The sequence below is a fragment of the Equus caballus genome, chromosome 2 (assembly GCF_041296265.1).
Source record: "Equus caballus isolate H_3958 breed thoroughbred chromosome 2, TB-T2T, whole genome shotgun sequence".
NCBI classification, from domain to species: Eukaryota; Metazoa; Chordata; class Mammalia; order Perissodactyla; family Equidae; genus Equus; species Equus caballus.
The window spans coordinates 114,156,324-114,177,790 of record NC_091685.1 but is presented as its reverse complement, the minus strand read 5'-3'; the positions used below and the strand labels follow the sequence as shown (position 1 = coordinate 114,177,790).

The 21,467-nt window shown below is 36.3% G+C and overlaps 1 protein-coding gene across 3 annotated transcripts in view; it reads left to right on the top strand.

Annotated features, from left to right (window-relative positions):
* The window catches only part of USP53 (ubiquitin specific peptidase 53), a 62,069-nt gene that overhangs the window by 8,090 nt on the left and 32,512 nt on the right, over positions 1 to 21,467 (top strand). For all 3 annotated transcript variants that reach the window (XM_023636639.2, XM_001916288.6, XM_023636637.2), the window contains exons 2-3: positions 12,332 to 12,997; positions 21,051 to 21,143. In XM_023636639.2, coding sequence (XP_023492407.1) covers positions 12,854 to 12,997; positions 21,051 to 21,143 — 237 coding nt within the window. In that variant the 5' untranslated portion in view covers positions 12,332 to 12,853. The remainder of the gene's footprint in view (positions 1 to 12,331; positions 12,998 to 21,050; positions 21,144 to 21,467) is intronic.

Below are 21,467 nucleotides of genomic sequence, written 5' to 3'. Positions count from 1 at the left end.
TGTCTTTTCTGCGCTCTCCTCAGTGGTGTGTTGTCCACAGAGTAGCCAAAGTGATCCTTTTCAAATTTAAGTTAAGTCGTATCCCTTTTTTGTTCAAGACCATCAAATTCCTTTCTGTTGTACACATCACATCCAGGGTCCTTAACATGGCCTGTCATGGGCTACAGCCCACACTCCAGCGTCTTGTACTCTCACTGCTCAGCATATCCTCCTTCATTTTCTGTGAAGATATTAAGGATGTCTCTGCTTCAGGGTCTCATGTTCTGTTTGCTCTGGCTTCACTGTTCTTTCCCACATGACTGGCTCCTTCACTTTCCACAAGTCTCTGTTGAAATGTCTTCTCCTCAGGTGACATGATCTTGACACTGCTATCTGAAAAGCACCATCTTCAGTCAGCTCTCTGTTTCCTGATCCTTTCTTAATTTTCTTCATAATTATCTACTGTATTATATATTTCTCCATAGCATATGAATATATGTTTGTGTTTTCATCTCTGCATTCTAGAAAGTGAGCTCTCTGGTATTAGAGACTATCTCACTAATTATCTGTTAAACTAATTAACAAGTAGTAATTTTGGTGACTCCTTCTGGAAAGAAATTAGAGAAAGGAAGAATTGCATACAGGTCACATGAAGGGAATGTTTAGTAATTTCAAATGTTAGCAAGTATTTTTAGTTTTGAGATACTGAAGATTTTTGGCTTATCGCATTGTGTTTAACTACATCTCTAGGTCGGATTAGACAGGAAGTAATTTAATGTCCCTTCTAAAGATACGTTATTTACTAGGGCCAGCCCCGGTGGCCTAGTGGTTAAGTTTAGCAGACTTTGCTTCAGCGGCCCAGGTTTGGTTCCTGAGCATGGACCTCCACCACTCTGTTAGTAACCCTGCTATGCCGGCGGTCCAGATACTAAAAAGGAGAGGAACATTGGCATGGATGTTAGCTCAGGGCGAATCTTCCTCAGAAAAAAAAGAAAAAGATATGTTATTTACTAATAGGAGCTATTGATGTTATTAGAACAGATAAATTGAGTACCTAATACAAAATAAATCAATCATCTAGATGAGTGTAAGTACAGTGAAGTTTAGATCTTAAATGATCTACAGTCATTAATGCTTTGAGTTTCCTCTTTTTGCATGACCTTAACTCCTTGTAAATATAAAGTGACTATGTCTTAGGCAAAGAGACTGTCCCTTGACTGGAATTTGATCTTGTCATCATCACTCATCTACACTTGAATTTGTAATTTATAAAGTTATAAAGGTGAGAAAAAATTTTGCTGTTTTTGTTGGTGGTGGTACAGAATTTCCTTATTACTTTAATCTTATTTTCTCTCTCTGTTTTATAAATTTTCTAATATAGTCTTCTCTAATTCTTCCAACTGTAGAGTGACAGTGGTTTTGTATATCAAAGGATATCTGTTTTTCAGTTATATTTTCCTTACTATAATCCTTAATCCTTCAACTTTATAAAAGTTAAGATACCCCTATAATGAATGAGATTTTTTTTATTGCTTCAACTTGCTATAGCTCTTCAGCTTGCTATCTGTTTACCTAAAAGAAAACCATAAATGCTTTTAGTAGTAAGATGAACAGTTGTAGTTATCAGTGAAAAGTCCTCAGTGTGTCCTTGTGGTTATATTGCTTTTTAGTAAAAAGATGATAAAGTGAAATTTTAGTTTACAGTTTGGTAGCTAGGCCAGGATATTGTTAAGAATATATTTCAATAGCCTTATTAGAAGTGATTGTCTACTATATGAGATTATGGGTACTTCTGATTTTCTTTATGTAGTACTTCTATGATATTTAAAAATCTACATAATAAACAAATACTATTTTATAATTGAAAGAAAACCCAATAAACTTTAAAAGAACAAACAAAGGAGTCTCATGGCTTTATCAGCTATTGTATTAGTTTACTGGGGCTACTGTGACTAAGTCCCACAAACTGGATGGCTTACCAATAGAAATTTATCCTCTCACAGTTCTGGAGGCTAAAAATCTCAAATCAAGGAGTTGGCAGGGCTGGTTGCTTCGGAGGGCTCTGAGTAGAATCCTTCCTTGCCTCTTCCTGTCTTTGGGTGCTGGCTGTCAGTCCTTGATGTTCTTGACTTGTTTTTGTATCGCTCCAGCCTCTGCCTGCCATCACATGGGTTCTTTCTGTCTGTCTCTGTCTTTCTTCTGATGACTGCTGCTAGTCTTACTGGATTAGGGTCCACTCTAATGACCTCATCTTAACCTAATTACATCTGCAAAAGCCCTATTTCCAAATAAGGTCATTGTTCACAGGTACTGAAGGCTAGGACTTCAACATATTTTGGGAGGTAGAGGGGAGTGACACGATTCAACCATAATGACTATCATGAGTCCAGTTTAAGCTCTCGATACCATTCTGCATAGTCCAATCCTCTCCATTTTAAAAATAGAAAACAAAACCAAAAATGTCTAGGGGCTAGAATGGTGGCATAATGGTTAAGTTCACGTGCTCCACTTCAGCAGTCCAGGGATTGCAGGTTCAGATCACGGGCACAGACCTACACGCCGCTCATCAAACCACGCTGTGGCAGAATCCCACGTACAAAACAGAGTAAGATTGTTACAGATGTTAGCTCGGGGCCAGTCTTCCTCACAAAAAAACAGAAGACAAAACCAAAAAAACCCCTAAAGAGTTTAAATACTGTGGTGTAGATTTTCTAGTTATTTGGGTACTAGCTTAGGTTTTGGGGGGAGAATGGAGTTAGTACCTAGGATAATGAAGGAAAGTGGCCCCAGAATCCTACCTGCTGGTAAAGCACTGACGCATAAGAAAACAGCAGTGATTTTTTTTTCTTTTTCTTTTTTTCTTTGCTCAAACTCCTGGCACATTTTCAAGTTAAAATTTAATTTTTTAATCATAAACTTAAAATAGTTGCATAAGATAAAATTGCCAGTCCTTCTCAAACTCTTCCAAAAAATCAGAGAGGATCCTTCCAAACTCATTTTACAAGGCCAGCTTTACTCTGATATCAAAAGTAAATAAGGATGCTACAAGAAAAGAAAGCAACAGGCCAATATCCCTCATGAATATAGATGCAAAATTCTCAACAAAATGTTAGCAAACCAAATTCAATAGCACATTAAAAGGATCATACACCACGATCAAGTGGGATTTATCTCTGGGATACAAGGATGGTTCAACATTCACAAGTCAAAAAATGTAATATATCACATTAATAGAAGGAAAGATAAAAATCATGTTGTCTCAATAGATGCAGAAAAAGCATTTAACAAAAGTCAGCATTTTTTAATATGAAAATTCTCAACATGGTAAGTATAGAGGAAATGTACCTCAATGTAATAAAGGCCTTGATGAAGCCCACAGCTAATAAATTCAACTATGAAAGGTTGAAGGCTTTTCCTCCAAGATCAGGAGCAAGACAGGGGTGCCCACTCTCACCACGCCTGTTCAGCATAGTTCTGGAAGTCCTAGGCAGAGCAATTAGGCAAGAAAAAGAAAGAAAAGACATCCACGTCTTAGAAAGGAAGGAGTAAAAGTGTCCCTGTTTGCAGATACCATAATCTTGTACATAGAAAATCCTCAAAGAACTGTTAGAACTAATAAATGAATTCAGTAAAGTTGCAGGATACAAAGTCAACATAAAGAAGTCAGTTGCATTTCTATACATTAACAGTGAACCATCTGAAAAAGAAAGAACTAAAACAATCCCATTTACAAGAGCATCAAAACAGTAAAATATTTAAGAATAAATTTAATCAAGGATGTGAAAGATCTGTACACTGGAAACTGTAAGACATTGATAAAAGAAATTTAAGAAGACACAAATAAATGGAAAGATATCCCATGTTCATGGGTGGGAAGAATTAATACTGTTAAAATGTCCATACTACCAAAAGCCATCTATAGATTCAACTCAGTCCCTTTCAAAATTCCTGTGGCATTTTTCACAGAAGAGAAAAAAGAATTCTGAAATTCATATGGAACCAGAAAAGACCCTGAATAGCCAAAGCTACCCTGAGAAAGAAGAACAAAGCTGGAGACACCACACTTCCTGATTTCAAGCTATATTACAGAGTTATAGTAATCAAACGATGTGGTATTGTCCTAAAAATAGATGCACATACCAGTGGAACAGAATTGAGAGCCCAGAAATAAATCCACACATATATGGTCCTCTAATATTTGACAAAGGAGCTGAGAATACTCAATGCAGAAACAATAGCCTCTTCAATAAATGGTGCTGGGAAAACTCAATATTCACGTGCAAAAGAATGAAATTGGACCCCTATATTACACCACTAATAAAAATTAACTCAAAATGAATTAAAGACTTAAATGTATGACCTGAAACCTTAAAAGTCCTAGAAGAAAACACAGGAAAAAAGCTCCTTGACATTTGTCTTGGCAATGAGTTTTTGGATATGGCACCAAAAGCACAAGCAACAAAAGCAAAAATAAACAAGTGGGAATCTATCAAACTAAAAACCTGCACAGCAAAAGAAATGATCAATAAAATGAAAAGGCATCATACAGAATGGGAGAAAATATTTGCAAACTGTGTATTGGATAAGGGTTAATTTCCAAAATGTATAAGGAACTCATGCAGCTCAATAATGGACGAAGGACCTGAACAGGGATTTTTTTCCAAGAAGAAAACAGATGGCCAGTAGGTACATGAAAAGGGGCTCAGTATCTCTAATCATCAGGGAAATGCAAATCAAAACCTCACACCTATTATAATGACTGTTATTCAAAAAGATACAAAAAGTGCTAGTGAGGATATAAAGGGAACCCTTGTGTGCTGTCTTTGGGAATATAAACATTACAGTACAGTGAGTACAGCCAGTATGGAAAACAGTATGGAGGTTCCTCAAACAATTAAAAATAGAGGGACTAGCCCCATGGCCGAGTGGTTAAGTTCGCATGCTCCACTTTGGTGGCCCAAGGTTTTACTGGTTCGGATCCTGGGTGTGGACCTAATACCACTCATCAAGCCATGCTGAGGAGGCCTCCCACATAGAAGAACTAGAAGGACCCACAACTAGAATATGCAACTATGTACTGGGAGGCTTTGGGGAGAAGAGGGAAAAGAAAAAAAAGAAGATTGGTAACAGATGTTAGCTCAGAGCCAATCTTAAAAATAAAAACCTTAAAACTAGAACTACTGTATGATCCAGCAATTCCAATTCTGGATATATCTCTGAAGGAAACAAAATCATTGGGTGAGATATCTGCACCGCCATGTTCATTGCAGCATTATTTACAGTAGCCAAGACATGGAAACAACTTAAGTGTCTGTCAACAAATGAATGGGTAAAGGAAATGTGACACACACACGGACACGTGTATATATATGCACACACACAATGGAATATTATTCGGTTATAAAAAAGAAGAATATCTTGCCATTTGCAACAACGTAGATGGACCTCGAGGATATTATTCAAAATGAAATAAGTCAGACAGAGAAAGACAGCTACTGTATAATCTCCTGTTTGGAATCTAAAAAAACAAACTGAACTCATAGAAACAGAGTAGACGGTGGTTGCCAGAGGCAGGGGTGGGGGAAAGGGTGAAGGTGGTCAGCAGATACACACTTCCAGCTATAAGATGCATAAGTTCTGCAGATCTAATGTGCAGCATGGCGATTATAGTTAATAATACTGTATTGTATACTTGAAAAATTTGCTGAGAGTAGATCTTAAAAGTTCTCACTATGTACACACAAAAAATGTTAACTGTGATTTCAGTTTATGCCGTGTGAGTTGGTATAACTGTCCTGCTCCTAGTGTAGAAACCTGGAGACTCTGCTTCTTCTCTGCTTCACAGGTCTTGCTGGCTTGCTTCTGCTAGGTGCCTCCTATTCTTCCCCTGTTTCTGCTACTGTTACCCTAGTTCAGACTCATGTCACCTCTCATCCACGTTTCTTCACTAACCTCCCAGTTTACCACCTTTGCCCCTGGACTCACCTCACATCCATCTCATTCACTGCCATCGTCTATTTAAACCCCAAATCTGGTTGTCATTTCCCTGCTTAAAACGGACAAAGGCTTTTCACCACTTAGTATTAGGTCAAATTCAGGTGTCTTATTTGACCTTCAGGACTAGCCATGACCTGGCCCTTGGTTATCTCTCCGCCTTGTACTTTATTGTGTATAGAGTCTTACTTCCTTACTTGGTTCATAGTGTTTCTTTGGAATGCATCCCACCCTCTCAACACACCCATGAAGCTTTCATTCGTTCTTTAAGATAAAAGATGGGGCTGTTTCTGCGTCTGCACTAATCTTATGGGATGATATGCATATCTCTGACTTTGCATGTCTACTTATTGTTTTTGCTTTGGACCTCAATTGCACTAACACTGCATGATTGAGTTAATCATAATCTTCAGTTCATGACATGTCATTACCAATATGTGTAAGACCCTTATTTCTTATTTTTAGTGTATTTCTTCTCCTTCCCCCTCCTCCTTTCTCATCTCTGTCTCTCCACCAATAGGCACCTATTTTGGTATATTTAATATAGATTCTTCCAATCAACCTTTCATGTTTGTGTTTACAAACTTGTGAATTGCCTAGTGTTATTTTGAGTATGTGTTATTAATTCATAAAATTGGTATTATGCTATAAATCTCATTCTTCTTTTATTCAACCCAAGTGGAGCGTGGGAACTTAACCACTATGCCGCCGGGCCAGCCCTTGTACTATCTTTTTTAACTTTAATTTTCTGTAAGTTTGTTTTACAGCTTAATATTCACTTTTAAATCGATTTTGTTTGACCCTATGATTGCTATATCAAATTTCTTTTGGTTTACACTTTTCTGGTATATCTTTTTTGTTTTAATTTTATATTTGCATGTATATATACACACACATACATATGTAACTTATATAATGCATAAATGTGATTAATTTGCATACTGTAGTTTTTTGGGGTTTTTTTTAGTGCAGGCTTTTTTCCTGCTTTTATTTTCTAGCCTGGCTGTCATCACCATTTCAATTACACATATACATACTCCTCATTGCTCAGATTATCATATAAAGCATAGGTATTTTCATACATAGATTATTTTACAAAAATGGGATCATGTTAAAATTGTGCGTTTTGCCTTTGTCACTCAAAAACTTATATAATTATGTCCCTGGCTATGGACATTCATTTTTTTTCCTTCCTTATTTACTTTACCTACCTAATGTGTCTCAGTAAAGTAGTACTTCTATTTTGGGGGCATAGATTCTCGATACAAGTTTTTAGATTGCAGGAGTTTGTGTTTAATTTTAATAGTTGTTGCCTGGTTGATGTAATATTGCCACAAGGGTATTATACTATAATTACATTTTTTATTAGTCAACGCTACAGGAAAGTACCTCTTTCCATTTATCCCCACCAACAGTGTCACTTCTAAGTTTTTGCTGGCCTGATGGAAACAAAGTAGCTCATAATCACCCTGTTTTAATGCCTGTGTTGGGCTCTCCAGGATCCCTCCCACTTCCAGGTTGGGCGATTCTCGAGGAGAGCTCGGAGCACTCAGCATGTAGTCATACTCATTGCTGTGCTTTGTTACAGTGAAAGGACGCACAGCAGCACCAGCAAACAGAGGACCATGGGGTGAAGGCTGGAGGAGACTGGGCGCAGCTTCCACTGGCTCTCTCCCAGTGGAATTATGTGGGGGACACTAACTCCTCCAGCAGCGCATTGTGATGACATAGATAAAACGTCTGCCAGAAGCTCAGTAGAGACTCAGCGCCTCAGGTCTTTATTTACAGGGGGAGGGGTAATCATGTGGGCCTCCTTTGCCCAGGATGTACCAAATTTCCAGACTTCCGAAAGAGGAACAGGTGTTCAGGATAAACCACATTGGTTTGCATGGTACAGGGACCAAGTCTTACTAGTCATTGTTTCGGGGAATCCTCCTGAAATCTTAAGTTCCCAAAGGCTGAAACCTTGCAAACAGGCTTTTCTAATGGTAGCAGTCTCTGGCCTGCTATGTTGTCTTTTCTATCCCTTTTTAAAAAATTTTTTAAGCAGCTTTATTTGAAATATAATTCACATACCATACAATTCACTCATTGAAAGTGTACAATTTAGTGGTCTTTAGTATACTCAGAGAAACGTGTATCTATACCACAGTTTTAGAACATTTTCATCACCTCAAAAAGAATACCTGTACCGTTTGGCCAACACTCCTTCCCCCCTCCCCCCCCCGTAGCTCCCACTTCTCTGGTCTAAGCAACCACTAATCTACTGTTTCTGTGGATATGTCTGTTCTGGACATTTTGTTTGAGTGGAATCATATAATGTGTGGTCTTTTCTGGCAGGCTTCTTTCACTTTGCAGTATATTTTCAATGTTCATCCCTGTTGTAGCATTATAAGTACTTCATTCCTTTTCATGGCTGAATATATTCCATTTTGCAAAAATATATATACACGTGCATGTGTGTGCATGTGCTGTATTTTGTTCATCCATTCATTAGTTGATGAACTTTTGGGTTGTTTCCACCTTTCGGCTGTTATGAATATTGCTGTTAGCTCTTTTCTGAACAGCCTCCTGGATATTTATTGCAAGAATAAGTATAGAATTACATTTGGATTCCTGGAATAAACCCTACTTGATTATTATTCTTTTCAATAGTAAATTATTCTTTTGACACATTGACATATTATATTTGCTAGAGTTTTATTTCTAAGTTTTGCGTCTGTAATCACATGTCACATTGGGCTGAATTTTATCGTGTTTTGGTATTAAGGTTATGTTAGCTTCAGGAAATGATATGGAGTACTTTTAATTTTCCCTGTGGCCTGCAATAATTTAACAGATTTACATAAAGTTTAGCTTTGAATCCATCTGATCCAGATGCCACTTTCAATGGGAGAACTTTTGTTTCCTTTCCATTTTCTTCTAAACTACTCTTTTAAAAATTTTTCTCCTTTTTCTTGGATTAATATTGGTAATTTGTATTTTGCTAGGAAATTACCTATTCCTTTAAATTTTCAAAGTTATTGGTGTAAGATTGAAGTGGTATTCTTTTATAGTTCTTTTGGTTGCTTATGTATCTGTGGTCATTTCTCCTTTATCAATTGGATTCGTGTTTATATTTCTCTTTTTCTTTTTTTCCTTAATCAAGCTTGTGGAGATTTTGTCTGTTGTATTAGTTTTTAAAAGTTTAGTTTGGGATTTGTTTTTCTTTCTATTGTTTGCATGTAAATGGGCTTGAAAATCTCTTGCTCTTTTTTTGTTTTTAAAGATTTTATTTTTCTTTTTTCTCCCCAAACCCCCCCTGGTACATAGCTGTGTATTTTTAGTTGTGGGTCCTTCTAGTTGTGGCATGTGGGACGCCACCTCAGCATGGCCTGATGAGCAGCGCCATGTCCGGGCTCAGGATCTGAACTGGCGAAACCCTGGGCGGCCACAGCAGAGCGTGCAAACTCAACCACTCGGCCACGGGGCCAGCCCCTGCTCTTTCTTTTTAAGGTTTCACAATTTTCATCCTACTTCTTCCTTTCTCCTCATCATGTTTGGAGTTTTGAGTTATCTATTCTGTTTGTCTCTGTGGGTTTTTCAGTCTTTAATTCTGGAGAAATCTTAATCATTTCTAAAAGTATTTACTCAATTTGCTTTTCCCCTTTCTTTCCAGCAATCCTTTGAGATAGATAGTGACGCTTTTAGATTTCATCAGTGTCTCTTAGCTTTTTGAAATGTTTATGTTTTCCATTTCCTTATTCCTTTTTTAATGCTTTGTAGTAGAATTTCTTGACCTGAACTTAATATGATCTTCCTTCCATTTATTTTGCTAGTTAACTCATCCTTTGAGTTTTTTTAATTTCAGTAGTTTTAAAAAATATGCTCATTCAATTGGCAGATATTTATTAAGTTTATTGTAAAGTTGTGTTCCCTTCAGTCTCTTCATTCTCTTTCCTGTGGTATGGAGTGTTCAATTTATTGCCCTTCTTTCATAGGGCTCGTCCTCTGCAAGTGTTTGGTTACCTTCTTCCTCGAAGTACCGAGTTATAAGCTAGTAATATTTACATTAGGAGAAGGGCGAAAGCTCTAGGCTCTAATTTGTGTTTCTTCAGTTGATTTCAAGGAGCAGAGGTGGGGATGTAAGGGCTTGATTTGGGGTGATGCCGTTTGGGAGTTGGTTCCAAAAAGAGCTTCCTCTTGCCCTGCCTAGAAGCATGGTCTTCTCCAGGTCCTCCTATGCTCTGTCCAATTTGTGGAGTAGGGGTGAGGACGGAACACACAGGGGCCTTTCAGGCACCTGTACTTGTTACCTCTTCCCAAACTGGCTGTGCTCTGGTGCTACCCTGATGTCATCATCTCCCTTACCCCCCAGATGGCACTGGGCTGGTGGGAGAGGTTTCCTGTTCCATTGCTTTGTGTGGGGTGGGAATTCTCTGCCCTGAGCAATATGAGGAACGGAAAAGGTCACAACTAGAAAGCTCTTTCCCAGTCTGTAGCACTTGGGCCTCTCTATCTCTTGACTGCTGTTTCCCTCCCACTCTAAAGCCGGTTACTTTTGGTGTCCTTAAGGTTTCTCCCTGTTTCTCATTAGACTACCTGTTGTTTTTGTAGAATCTCCAGAGTTGGGATGGAGGGAGAGAACCAGGAGCACATACTAGTCTGACATCTTGCACAGGAATGGAAGCCATACTATTTTTAAATTATCTGTTTGTGTCTGTGCCCCTCACCAAACTAAACTCACGAAGGGTAGGGATTGTTTCATATACTTTAGCACAGTTCATGGTATAGATCTGGTGCCTAGTAAATGATTGTTGAAAGAATATCATTTCAAAAGGATTCTTTCATTAAAAATATGAATTTACTACCAATACAGAGCTCCCTTAATGTTGTAAAATTGTGACTATATTTACTGAAAACTTAATTCATATGACAGGTTTTGGGATCATTTAGGTCACTTTAGAAGAGGTTACAATCCATAGAGTTAAAAAGAAGGAAACAACTGACAGTATTTTATAATTCTTGAAACATTTAACCTGTGTTAAGTTAAGCAGGGCTCCTATTGTTAGCCGCATTTTATGGATGAAGAAGCTGTGAATCAGAGATGATAAGGATTTATCTAAGACCAATAGCCGCTATGTGATGAGCTGATACGTGGGCCTGGGTACAGGTCTCCTGACTTTCATTCTTTAGAGAGTGATGCTGTCCTTCTTTGTTCCTCAGTGCTTTGCCATCCTAGTGGATATTTGATCAATGGTATTGAACTGACCTGTGCCATTCTGTGTCTCATCTTTTTGTTCTGGGAAAATGAAACTCAGTGACGTTCAGCCAGAGTTTAAAGCTGAAGTCCTTACAGAGGGCTTTCGAGGCCCTTCATGATCTCTCTTTCCCATCCTCCCTTTTCGTCTGCTCTCCTCTTTGTTCATATTTCTCCTGCCTCACTGGGCTTCTTACTATTCTTCCAACATACCAGGCATGCTGTGCGCTCTGCTAGGAATGCCTTCTCCCAGGTGGCATCTTCACCTCCTTCAAATCTTTGTGCAAGGGTAACCTTCTCAATTAGACTTTCCCTGACTATCCTATTTAAAAGTGCAAGCTGTCTGACATTATATATACACTTCCCTTTCTTTGAATGGTTTTTCTGTTAGAATTCAGCATATAACTCTTGTAGTACATGCTATAATTTATTATGCATTGTGTTATTGCTTGCCTTTCCTCATTATAATATTAGTTCCAGTGCCTGGCACAATACTTGGCTCAATAAATGTTTGTTGAATGAATGAATGTAGGAAGGAAATTCAATCAATTAAACAGAACTTTCTTAGTAATATTTCGTTCTTTTTAATTAAGAAGTTTAACGTTTAAAGTTCTTTTAGCCATTTGTGATTAAGATGGAAGTTTACTTTAATTTACTAAGATTTGTTTGTCAATTTAAGGTTTCTTCTGAGTTGTACATATCAATTTACATAAAATCTACTGACTTTCTTGGAAAAATAATGTGATTCTGTGTGTAAGATAGATAACAATATAGTCTCTATCTATTTGTTTTAATAAACAAAGCAATTTATTATTGACAGCAATCTAATATTTTTCGAAATACTACTTAAGGTCTAATTTAGTTCTGATTTTCTGTAGAATATTTTCCTTATGAAACCACCATATGAATATTGAAATCTTGAAAGTAGATAGTGATTGATGTCACATTGACATTTTTAAAAAAGTTTAAATGTTGAACTATGTTTTCAAAGAATGTTATGATTTATCCTTTTTATGATTAGTTTTAATTATGTATTTAATATTTGTGTTCAATTAGTACAGTAGGAATTTTCTTGATTAGCCTTTACTTTTGTTTAAATGTTTGTTTTCTTTCTTATAGATTTGCTTTGAGGTGCATTGATATGAAATATGGAGTCATCTTTGATAACTTCACCTGGGAAATAGTCTTCTTTCTTACTAAAAAACCATAAGGAAAACAAACGACCAAAGGAATCATACCAAATGCCGACTCTGCATCTTTTTGTATCATCTATTTTTTTAAACCATCAAGACAAATGGCTTCTTTAAAGACAATGATTTGTTCATTATTTTTAGCAGTTTTTTAAAAAATCTTTTTCATCTTAAACTATGCAACTCTTCTGTAGAATTTAACACATTTAAAAATCTTTAAGGCCTTGATTAAATTAGCTTTCAGAACCTCAGTGTTTATGTAGCCTTTTTTTGCATGACAAAATCTTCAAAAATTTACAGCGTCAGGAAAGATATGAACTTGGAAACTTACATTATTATAATAGACTGCTGTGAATTTAAGTGGACGATTGAAGACATCATCCGTTTTATCATCAGAAATATCACATAAGCATATAATTCTTTGCTTTAATGCAAACAAAGTTGCTTGAAAATGGCCTGGGTAAAATTCTTACGGAAACCTGGTGGCAATCTTGGAAAAGTGTATCAGCCTGGGAGCATGCTGTCCCTAGCCCCTACCAAAGGCTTGTTAAATGAACCGGGACAGAACAGCTGCTTTCTTAACAGTGCTGTACAGGTGAGACCATAAGTACTTCTTACATTTTAAAAAGTGCTTTTCAGGAAATCTTTTGTTTAATGCTTCTCTAACTCGTAAATTAAGAATAAAGTTATTATTTAAACACATGGATAAGCAGAACAGATTAGCGCTTACCAGAGGAGGGAGGGGGGTGTGGAGAGGGCGAAAGGGGTAAAGGGGCGCATATGTACGGTGATGGATGAAAACTAGATTATTGGTGGTGAACACGCAGTCTGTACAGAAACTGAAATATAGTAATGTACGCCTGAAATTATACAATGTTAGAGGCCAATATGACCTCAATAAAGTAATTAACTAAAAAGAAATAATACAGTTATTGACTGGAATGACTTTTTCATGTCACTTTTAATGGTAGCAAAAATATTTGGGCCAGACATTTTGGTATTTATAATAAATTGAAATGGTTTTTTCAACAGATTGATATATTACTGTGATATTAAAAAATCTTTTGATTTATAATGTTTACTTAGTAAATTAAGAATGTTTCTAAAATACGTAAATTTTTTTTAAATCAGCTAGTCTACTTCCCTCCTCCCACTTCTTAAAGAAATCTGGTAGAATCCCAAGAAATAGCATAAAAAGAAACAAACAGCTTGGATTTAGATGAGAGTGCAGAGTTTTAATCTCAGAACTGAAAGTCCCTTCGCCCCGCTGTGGCTCTTAAATCACCTCTATGGAATCGTGATTTGGACGCCGGTTTTAGTTAGATCGAAGGTTAATCCATTTTGCTTTAGTCCTTGTTGAAGTTCTTTTAATTAACAGTATGTATTAACCTGCGCTTCTGCCTTCGATCAATATCCTTTCTTATGCATGATATAGTTTTTATTCAACAGTTCCAGATTTTGTAGTGTCCTTTGTCCGTCTGACTACTGGCTATACTATACTAGAGATAAAGATGTAAAATATTGGACTATTTTTCTGTTGACCCTAGAATATACCATAAAAGAATTTATTTATAATAAGCCAGTTTTCGCATATTTTCTATTGCTTTTTTTTCCTCCTGAAAACTGAGAGTAGAAAGAGAAATATTGTTTAATTAACTCATTTGATAAAAGAACACATCTAGAATGTGTCAGGTGCTCAGATTTCTGACTCAGACCTGTCTTCTCAATTGCCCTCTGTCTGGAACGTGTGTCAAGCTTGAAAGTTTCATAGTTTACCCAGGGAAGGAGAGCAATTGGTATTAAGAAAGCATTAACTCTCATTTACTTTGAGACCCTTAAATGGCAATCACTGTTTTGCCTTGGCTCAAAGATGCCGCTGACGTTAAGTGCTGTGAGAAATGCAGGAAAGTATTTATTGAACGTCACTGGACCTAGGGAAATATCATACCCCTGAAAGACTGGGAATTAAATGCTTCTGATTGAATCAGGCTGAGAGACAAGGCTTCTGTCACTTCAAATCTTTTCCTATCACCCCTTCTCTGCTTCTTTTTTTACATTTATATTTTTCCCTCTGTTTTTGTCCTTTTCTTTGGTTTCCAAAATAACTGTGTGTAGTTTAAGGAGATGAAAAGCATCTTGTGACAAGAGAAACTTCTGAGTAAGGACACTTGAATGGTAAAGAAAATGCAGAAGTATTCCTATGATGATGTATTTTTTAGAAAAGAACTTTCCCCTGACCTTTACCATGAAGATTATTTATATTTATCTACATAAATTACCATTTCCGGTGCTCATCACTCCTTTGTGTAGATCCAGCTTTCCATCTGGTATCATTTTCTTCTGCTTGAAGGATCACTTTTAACATTCCTTGTAGTATAGGTCTATTGGCGATGAGTTCTTTCAGCCTTTGTGTGTTTGAAAAAAAATTCTTTATTTTACTTTTGTTTTTGAAAGATATTTCACTCATTAAGGAAGTTTTAAGTTGACAGTTTTTCTCTTTCAGTATTTAAAAAATTTTGCTTCTCCGTCTTCTAGCTTGCGTTATTTTTTTCTCTAGTTTATTGAGAAATAATTGACATACATCACTGTATGAGTTTGTGTGCAACATGATTTAATTTACATATATTGTGGGATGATTACCACAGTAGGTTCAGCTAATATCTATCTTCTCATATAGGTACGATAAAAAGGAAATAAAGAAAAAAAGGAAAACCTTTTCTCCTTGCAATGAGAACTCTTAGGATTTACTCTTAACAGCTTTCCTGTACATCATACAGCAGGGTTAAATGTAGTCATTATGTTGTACATTACGTCCCTGGTACTTATTTATCTTGTAACTGGAAGTTAGTACCTTTTGATCACCTTCCTCCAGTTCCTCCTTCCCCCCACCCCCTGCCTCTGGTAACTACAAGTCTGATCTCTTTTTCTGTGAGTTTGTACGTTTGTTTTTTAGATTCCACGTATAAGTGAGATCATACAGTATTTGTCTTTCTCTGACTTGTCTCACTTAGCATAGTGCCTTCAAGTTCCATCCATGTTGTTGTAAATGGTAGGCTTTCCTTGTTTTTATGGCTGAATAATATTCCATTGTATGTAGATACCACAACTTCTTTATCCATTTATCCATCAGTGGACACTTAGGTTGTTCCATGTCTTGGCTATTGTAAATAATGCTGCTATGAACATGGGGGTGCAGATATCTTTGTAAGTGTTTCGTTTCTTTTGGATATGTTTCCAGAAGTGGTATTGCTGGATCATATGGTAATTCTATTTTTTCATTTTTTGAGAGGATCATCTATATTGTTTTTGACAGTGGCTGTACCAATTTACGGTCCCACCAGTAGTGCACAAGGGTTTCCTTTTCTCCACATCCATGCCAGCATCTATCATTTCTTGCCCTTCTAACAGGTCTGAGGTAATATCTCATTGTGGTTTTAATTTGCATTTCCTTAATGACTAGTGATATTGAGCATCTTTTCATGTACCTGTTGGCCCTTTGTATATCTTCTTTGGAGAAATGTCTATTTGGGTTTTTTGCTCATTTTTTAATTGGACTGTATGGTTTTTTGCTGTTGAGGTGTGTGAGTTCTTTATATAATTTGGATATTAACCCCTTATCAGATATATGGTTTGCAAATATTTTTTCCTGTTCTCTAGGTCGTTTTTTCACTTTGTTGGTGGTTTATTTTGCTGTACAGAAGCTTTTTGTAGTTTGATGTACTCTCACTTGTTTAATTTTCATTGTTGTTGATTGTGCTTTAGGTGTCATATTAAAAAAATCATTGCTAAGACCCATGTCAGGGAGGTTTATTCCTATATTTCTTCTAGGAGTTTCATGGTTTCAGGTCTTACATTTAAGTCTTTAATCCATTTTGAGTTAATTTTTGTGAGTGGTGTAAGGTATGAGTCCAGTTTCATTCTTCTGCATGTGAATATCCAGTTATCCCAGCACAATTTATTGAAAAGACTGTTTTTTCTCCATGGAGTATTCTTGGCTCCCTTGTCAAATATTAGTTGACCATATATGCCTGGGTTTCTTTTTTGGCTCTCATTTCTGTTCCATTGGTCTATTTGTCTGTTTTTATGCCAGTACCATACTGTTTTGATGACTATAGCTTTATGGTATAGCTTGAAATCAGGAAATGTGATGCCTCCTGCTTTGTTCTTCCTCATGATTTCTTTGGCTATTTGGGGTCTTTGGTGGTTCCATATAAATTTTAGGAGTATTGTTTCTACTTCAGTAAAAAATGCCACTGGACTCTTAATAGGGATTGTATTGAATTTATAGGTGGCTTTTGGTAGTATGGACATTTTAACAGTATTAATTCTTCCAATCCACGAACATGGGATACCTTTCCATTTATTTGTATCTTCTTAGATTTCTTTCATCACTGTCTAGTAGTTTTCAGAGTAGAGATCTTTTACCTCCTTAGCTAAATTTATTTTTAAGTATTTTATTTTTGATGCTACTGTAAATGTGATTGATTTCTTTATTTCTTTTTTAGAAAGTTCATTATTGGTATATAGAAATGCTGCAGATTTTTGTGTGTTAATTTGTATCCTGCAGCTTTACTGAATTCATTGATTAGATATAATAGTTCATTGCTTGAATCTTTAGGATTTTCTCTATGTAAAATCGTGTCATCTGCAGTAGAGACAGTTTTACTTCTTCCTTTCCCATTCCGATACCTCTTTTCTCTCTTTCTTGCCTGATTGCTCTGGCTGGGACTCTAGTACTATGTTGAATAGAAGTGGTGACAGTGGGCACCCTTGTCTTGTTCCTGATCTTAGAGGAAAAATGTTCAACTTTTCACCATTGAGTATCTTCTAGCTTGCATTATTTCGAATGAAAAACCTACTATCATTTTTATCTTTGTTCTTCTGTACATAATGTGTTCTTTTTCTCTGGCTACTTTTAAGATTTTCTCTTTATCACTGGTTCAAAGCAATTTGATTATGATATGTCTTAACATAGTTTTCTTTTGGAATTTATTGAGCGTCTTGGATCTGTGGGTTATAATTTTAATCAAATTTGAAAACTATTTGATCATTATTTCTTCAAATAATTTTTTTGTCTCTCCTCTCCTTTGGAGGACTCCAGCTCATATATTGGTTGCTGGAAGTTGTCCCACAGCTCAATGATGCCCTCTTCATTTTCTTTCTCAGTCTTCTGTTCTCTGTTTCATTTTCTATGATTTCTGTTGCTATGTCTTCAAGTTCATTAATATTGTCCTTTGTAATGTCTAATCTGCTATTTATCCTATTCAGTGTATTTTTTATCTCAGACATTGCAATTTTCCCCTCTAGAAGTTTGATCGGGGTCTTTTTAAAATCTTTCCATGTCTATACTTAACTTTTTCAGTCTTTTCCCTAGCTTCTTATACATATGAAATACATTATAATAGTTGTTTTAATGTACTTGTCTACTAATTGTGTCATTTATGCACGTTCTGGGTGTTTGAATTGATTTTTTTCCTCCTCCTCATTTTGAAATATATTTTCCTTTTCTTTTCTTTTTAAAGATTGGCACCTGAGCTAACAACTGTTGCCAATCTTTTTTTTTTTTTTTCCTACTTTATCTCCCCAAATCCTCCCAGTACATAGTTGTGTATTTTAGTTGTGGGTCATTCTAGTTGTGGCATGTAGGACGCTGCCTCAACGTGGCCTGATGAGTGGTGCCATGTCCGTGCCCAGGATCCAAACCGGCGAAATCCTGGGCAGCTGCAGTGGAGCGCACGAACTTAACCACTCTGCCACGAGACGGCCCCTGAAATATATTTTCTTCTGTCTTTTAATGCCTGGTAATTTTTTATTGGATGTCAGACATTTTAAGTTTTACCTTGTTGGGTGATAGATATTTTTATATTCCCAAAAATATTCTTGAACTTTGTTCTGCGACAGGGTTACTTTATTGGGGAACAGTTTGATCATTTTACTTTTATACTTTCTTAGGCAGTACCAGAGCTGTGTTCATTCTAGGGTTAATTTCTCTGCTACGGGGGCAGGACCCTTTTTTCTTGTTTAACCAAAATTCTGTGAATTACGAAGTTTTCCACTTTGGCTGTTGGGAACAGGCACATCCTAGGCTGGTATGAGCTCTACGTACTGTTCTCTCTTATCTTTTGGGGTATTTCTTTCCCCAGCCTCAGGTAGTGTCCTCACAGTACTCACCTCAATACTCAACGGGAGCCCTCAACACAGCTCTGGGGTTAACTGTCCGGGCAGCTCTCCCTGCAGTACTCGGCCCTGCCAGCCCATCTACTTTGGCTCCCCTCAACTCCCACCTCCATCTCTTCAACTTAGGGGATCCGTTGGCCTCTCATGTTAAAATGTCGGCCATATAAACTAATTTGCAAAGCCACTCCTCACTGACAAAACAGCCGTTCAAGTAGACTTTTTGTCAGAAAAAGCCTGACTTCATTTAAAAAAATTCAAAATACAAACGTTAATATGCAGTTTGTTGAATACTTTTACAAACTGCTGAGAAATAAATCGTGGAATACATCTTATAAGAAATTACTGAAAGTGAACATTCTTAAAATGTTATGGATGTAGTATAAGTCAGAAAAATGAGTTTAAGTGCCATTTCTTGTTACTTAATTTTTGAGTTATTTTTTAGATCTTTTTGAAGTGAAGAATATGATGAGAGATTTGCATCCTTTTATTAAATTTGTATGCATATATGTAGTAATCTTGGAGTAATTAAATAAGAAACATGTATAAACATTCAAAAATGTGTACATTAATTTTGTTAGGTACCATGTTAAAATGCTACATGCAAATAATACAAAAGAAAAACTTATTAGTCCAACAAATTGCTTAGACTTTAATTTTTTTAAACAGGTGGTAGAGCATAATTGATATTTTAAAAAGAACTACGATAAGGATTAACAATAATTAGAATAATTTTTGATATGAATTTGGTAAAATAGATTTTAAACTATTGTATTGAAAAATATGCAGAGAATTTAAGAGAAGTCACATAAAATATTTTTTCTGTAGCTTGGATCCAGTGTAACTTATACATTTTGCTAATCCCAGAAAATGTTTCAGATATATTTGAAAGACTCACTTCATTAGCCTTATAAACAAATTATAGCATGTATTCTCTTTGGCTGAATATTTTAAACTTTTATCTGATGAGAAAACAGTACAATTAAGTATGTATGACATATTGGTGTGGTTTTAAGTCTCTAAGTTAAAAGCAAGGTTAACATTTATGACTATAATTTATTGTCTTCTTACCATGTGCTAGACATGTATCTGACACTACTTGTTTAATCTAATCCAAACCTTACAGCAATGCTAAGAGGTAGGTACTACAGTTATCCTCATTTTACTGATGGGAAAACTGAGTTTCAGAAAACATTTTGCCCAAGTCAGCCCAAGAGCTGGTAAACGATAGAGCCAGAATTGAACCCCGGCAGCCTGCCTTCAGAGGTGGTTATTAACTGCAGTGCTGTGCTGCTCCCCAAAGCCCTGCTGTCATGAGCTTCATCTTCCTTGTTGGTAAAATGAATTTCATAGAGTATATTTTGTGGTATGATAGGATATGATATGCTAGAAAGTTATGAAACATATTCAAGTGGTTTGCAAAACATTGAGTTAATTGTGATAGTTAACTGGATCCTATTATGCTTTAAGAAAAAGCAACTCTCAGAGGGAAATTCTGAAATGACTTTAGTTATTGAGTAATTGAAAAATATAGGAAACATTAAGATCATTTGTTTCTATTAACTTTTGTTTTTAGTTGGGAGAAGCGAGAGATCATGAGTGAATTTTCTTAGCTATGTTACTTGAGGAAATGAATGAGAGGTATAGGGAAACTTGAAGGTATTAATTGTTTGTTGTAATCGTATTTACAGCAACAAATAGCAGCAGACATTCCTTGCATGCCAGTTATGTACTGGGCACTGCTCTCTAAATACTTTACCTGTTATTTAATCCTTACAAAAACTCGACGAGGCAGGAGTATTATTATCCCTATTATATTGATTCCAGGTTTTTCAGAATGATTTTGAGTACGAGATTGGTTTATTTCAACAGTGACCGTCTTTTTTGTTTTGTTTTTGTCTTAGTAGCAGATGAGAAGTGGATAATTGCAGCAGGTGTATTCAGGTTATTTCTTAACTGCTGCCTCTGACACGCTGTGCCCGTTACCACACAGATACCCCTTTCTCGTTTAGTGTGCAGTGACCACGCAGGCCTCTGCTCACCCTTCTTGCCACAAAGTACTGACCCCTATTTGGTACACTCTAGCTTTCAACTCCAATGATATTTCCTTCCTAAATTTCAGTTTGTAGTGAGTATTATAATCACTTCCTCTTTCGTGTCTCTGCCAAGTTGTCCATTCAGGAGGCCATGTTTCCTGTTCTTAGCAAATCCTTAACTGAGGAATTAGTTTTTTCCTGCTCTATGCCTGTCCTGGTTTTACCTGTGAATCAATAGGAGTATCTTCTAAATCCATCTTTTACATGTGCACTACATGTATATAGCAGTTTTATACCTGCTATTACTTTGAGTGGTTGTGGATATCTGTGTACAAGAGATTAAGAGAAGTTATTTATTTTTAAAATGCTTCAATGTGTCTTTTTTCACCGTGAGAGAAGTCTTACTGTGTTTCTTTCTTCACATCTCACTGTTTTTAGGTTTTATGGCAGTTGGATATATTCCGACGAAGCTTGCGGGTCCTGACTGGACACGTTTGTCAGGGAGATGCCTGCATATTTTGTGCATTGAAGGTAACCTTTTAATAGTTACTAGCAATTGTTTCTCCAAAAATTTAGTTTTATTTGATAGTTGACATATTTGGTCAATTTATTTGTAGTTAAAGTTCATCGTCAAGAGATGTGTAATTTTGAATTCATAAAGTATTTTTTCGGCTTGTCTTCTTTTCCACTTTTATATAAGGAGAGTTAAAATTAATATTCTGAATAGTATAAATTTTTTAGGAACGTTACATTTTTCATTATTTTGAAATAGTTTATCCTTTTAACAAATTTTTTGAGCTACTGCTGAATTCTGGGCCCCGGTGTAGTTACTGAGGATACGGCAGTGAACAAACT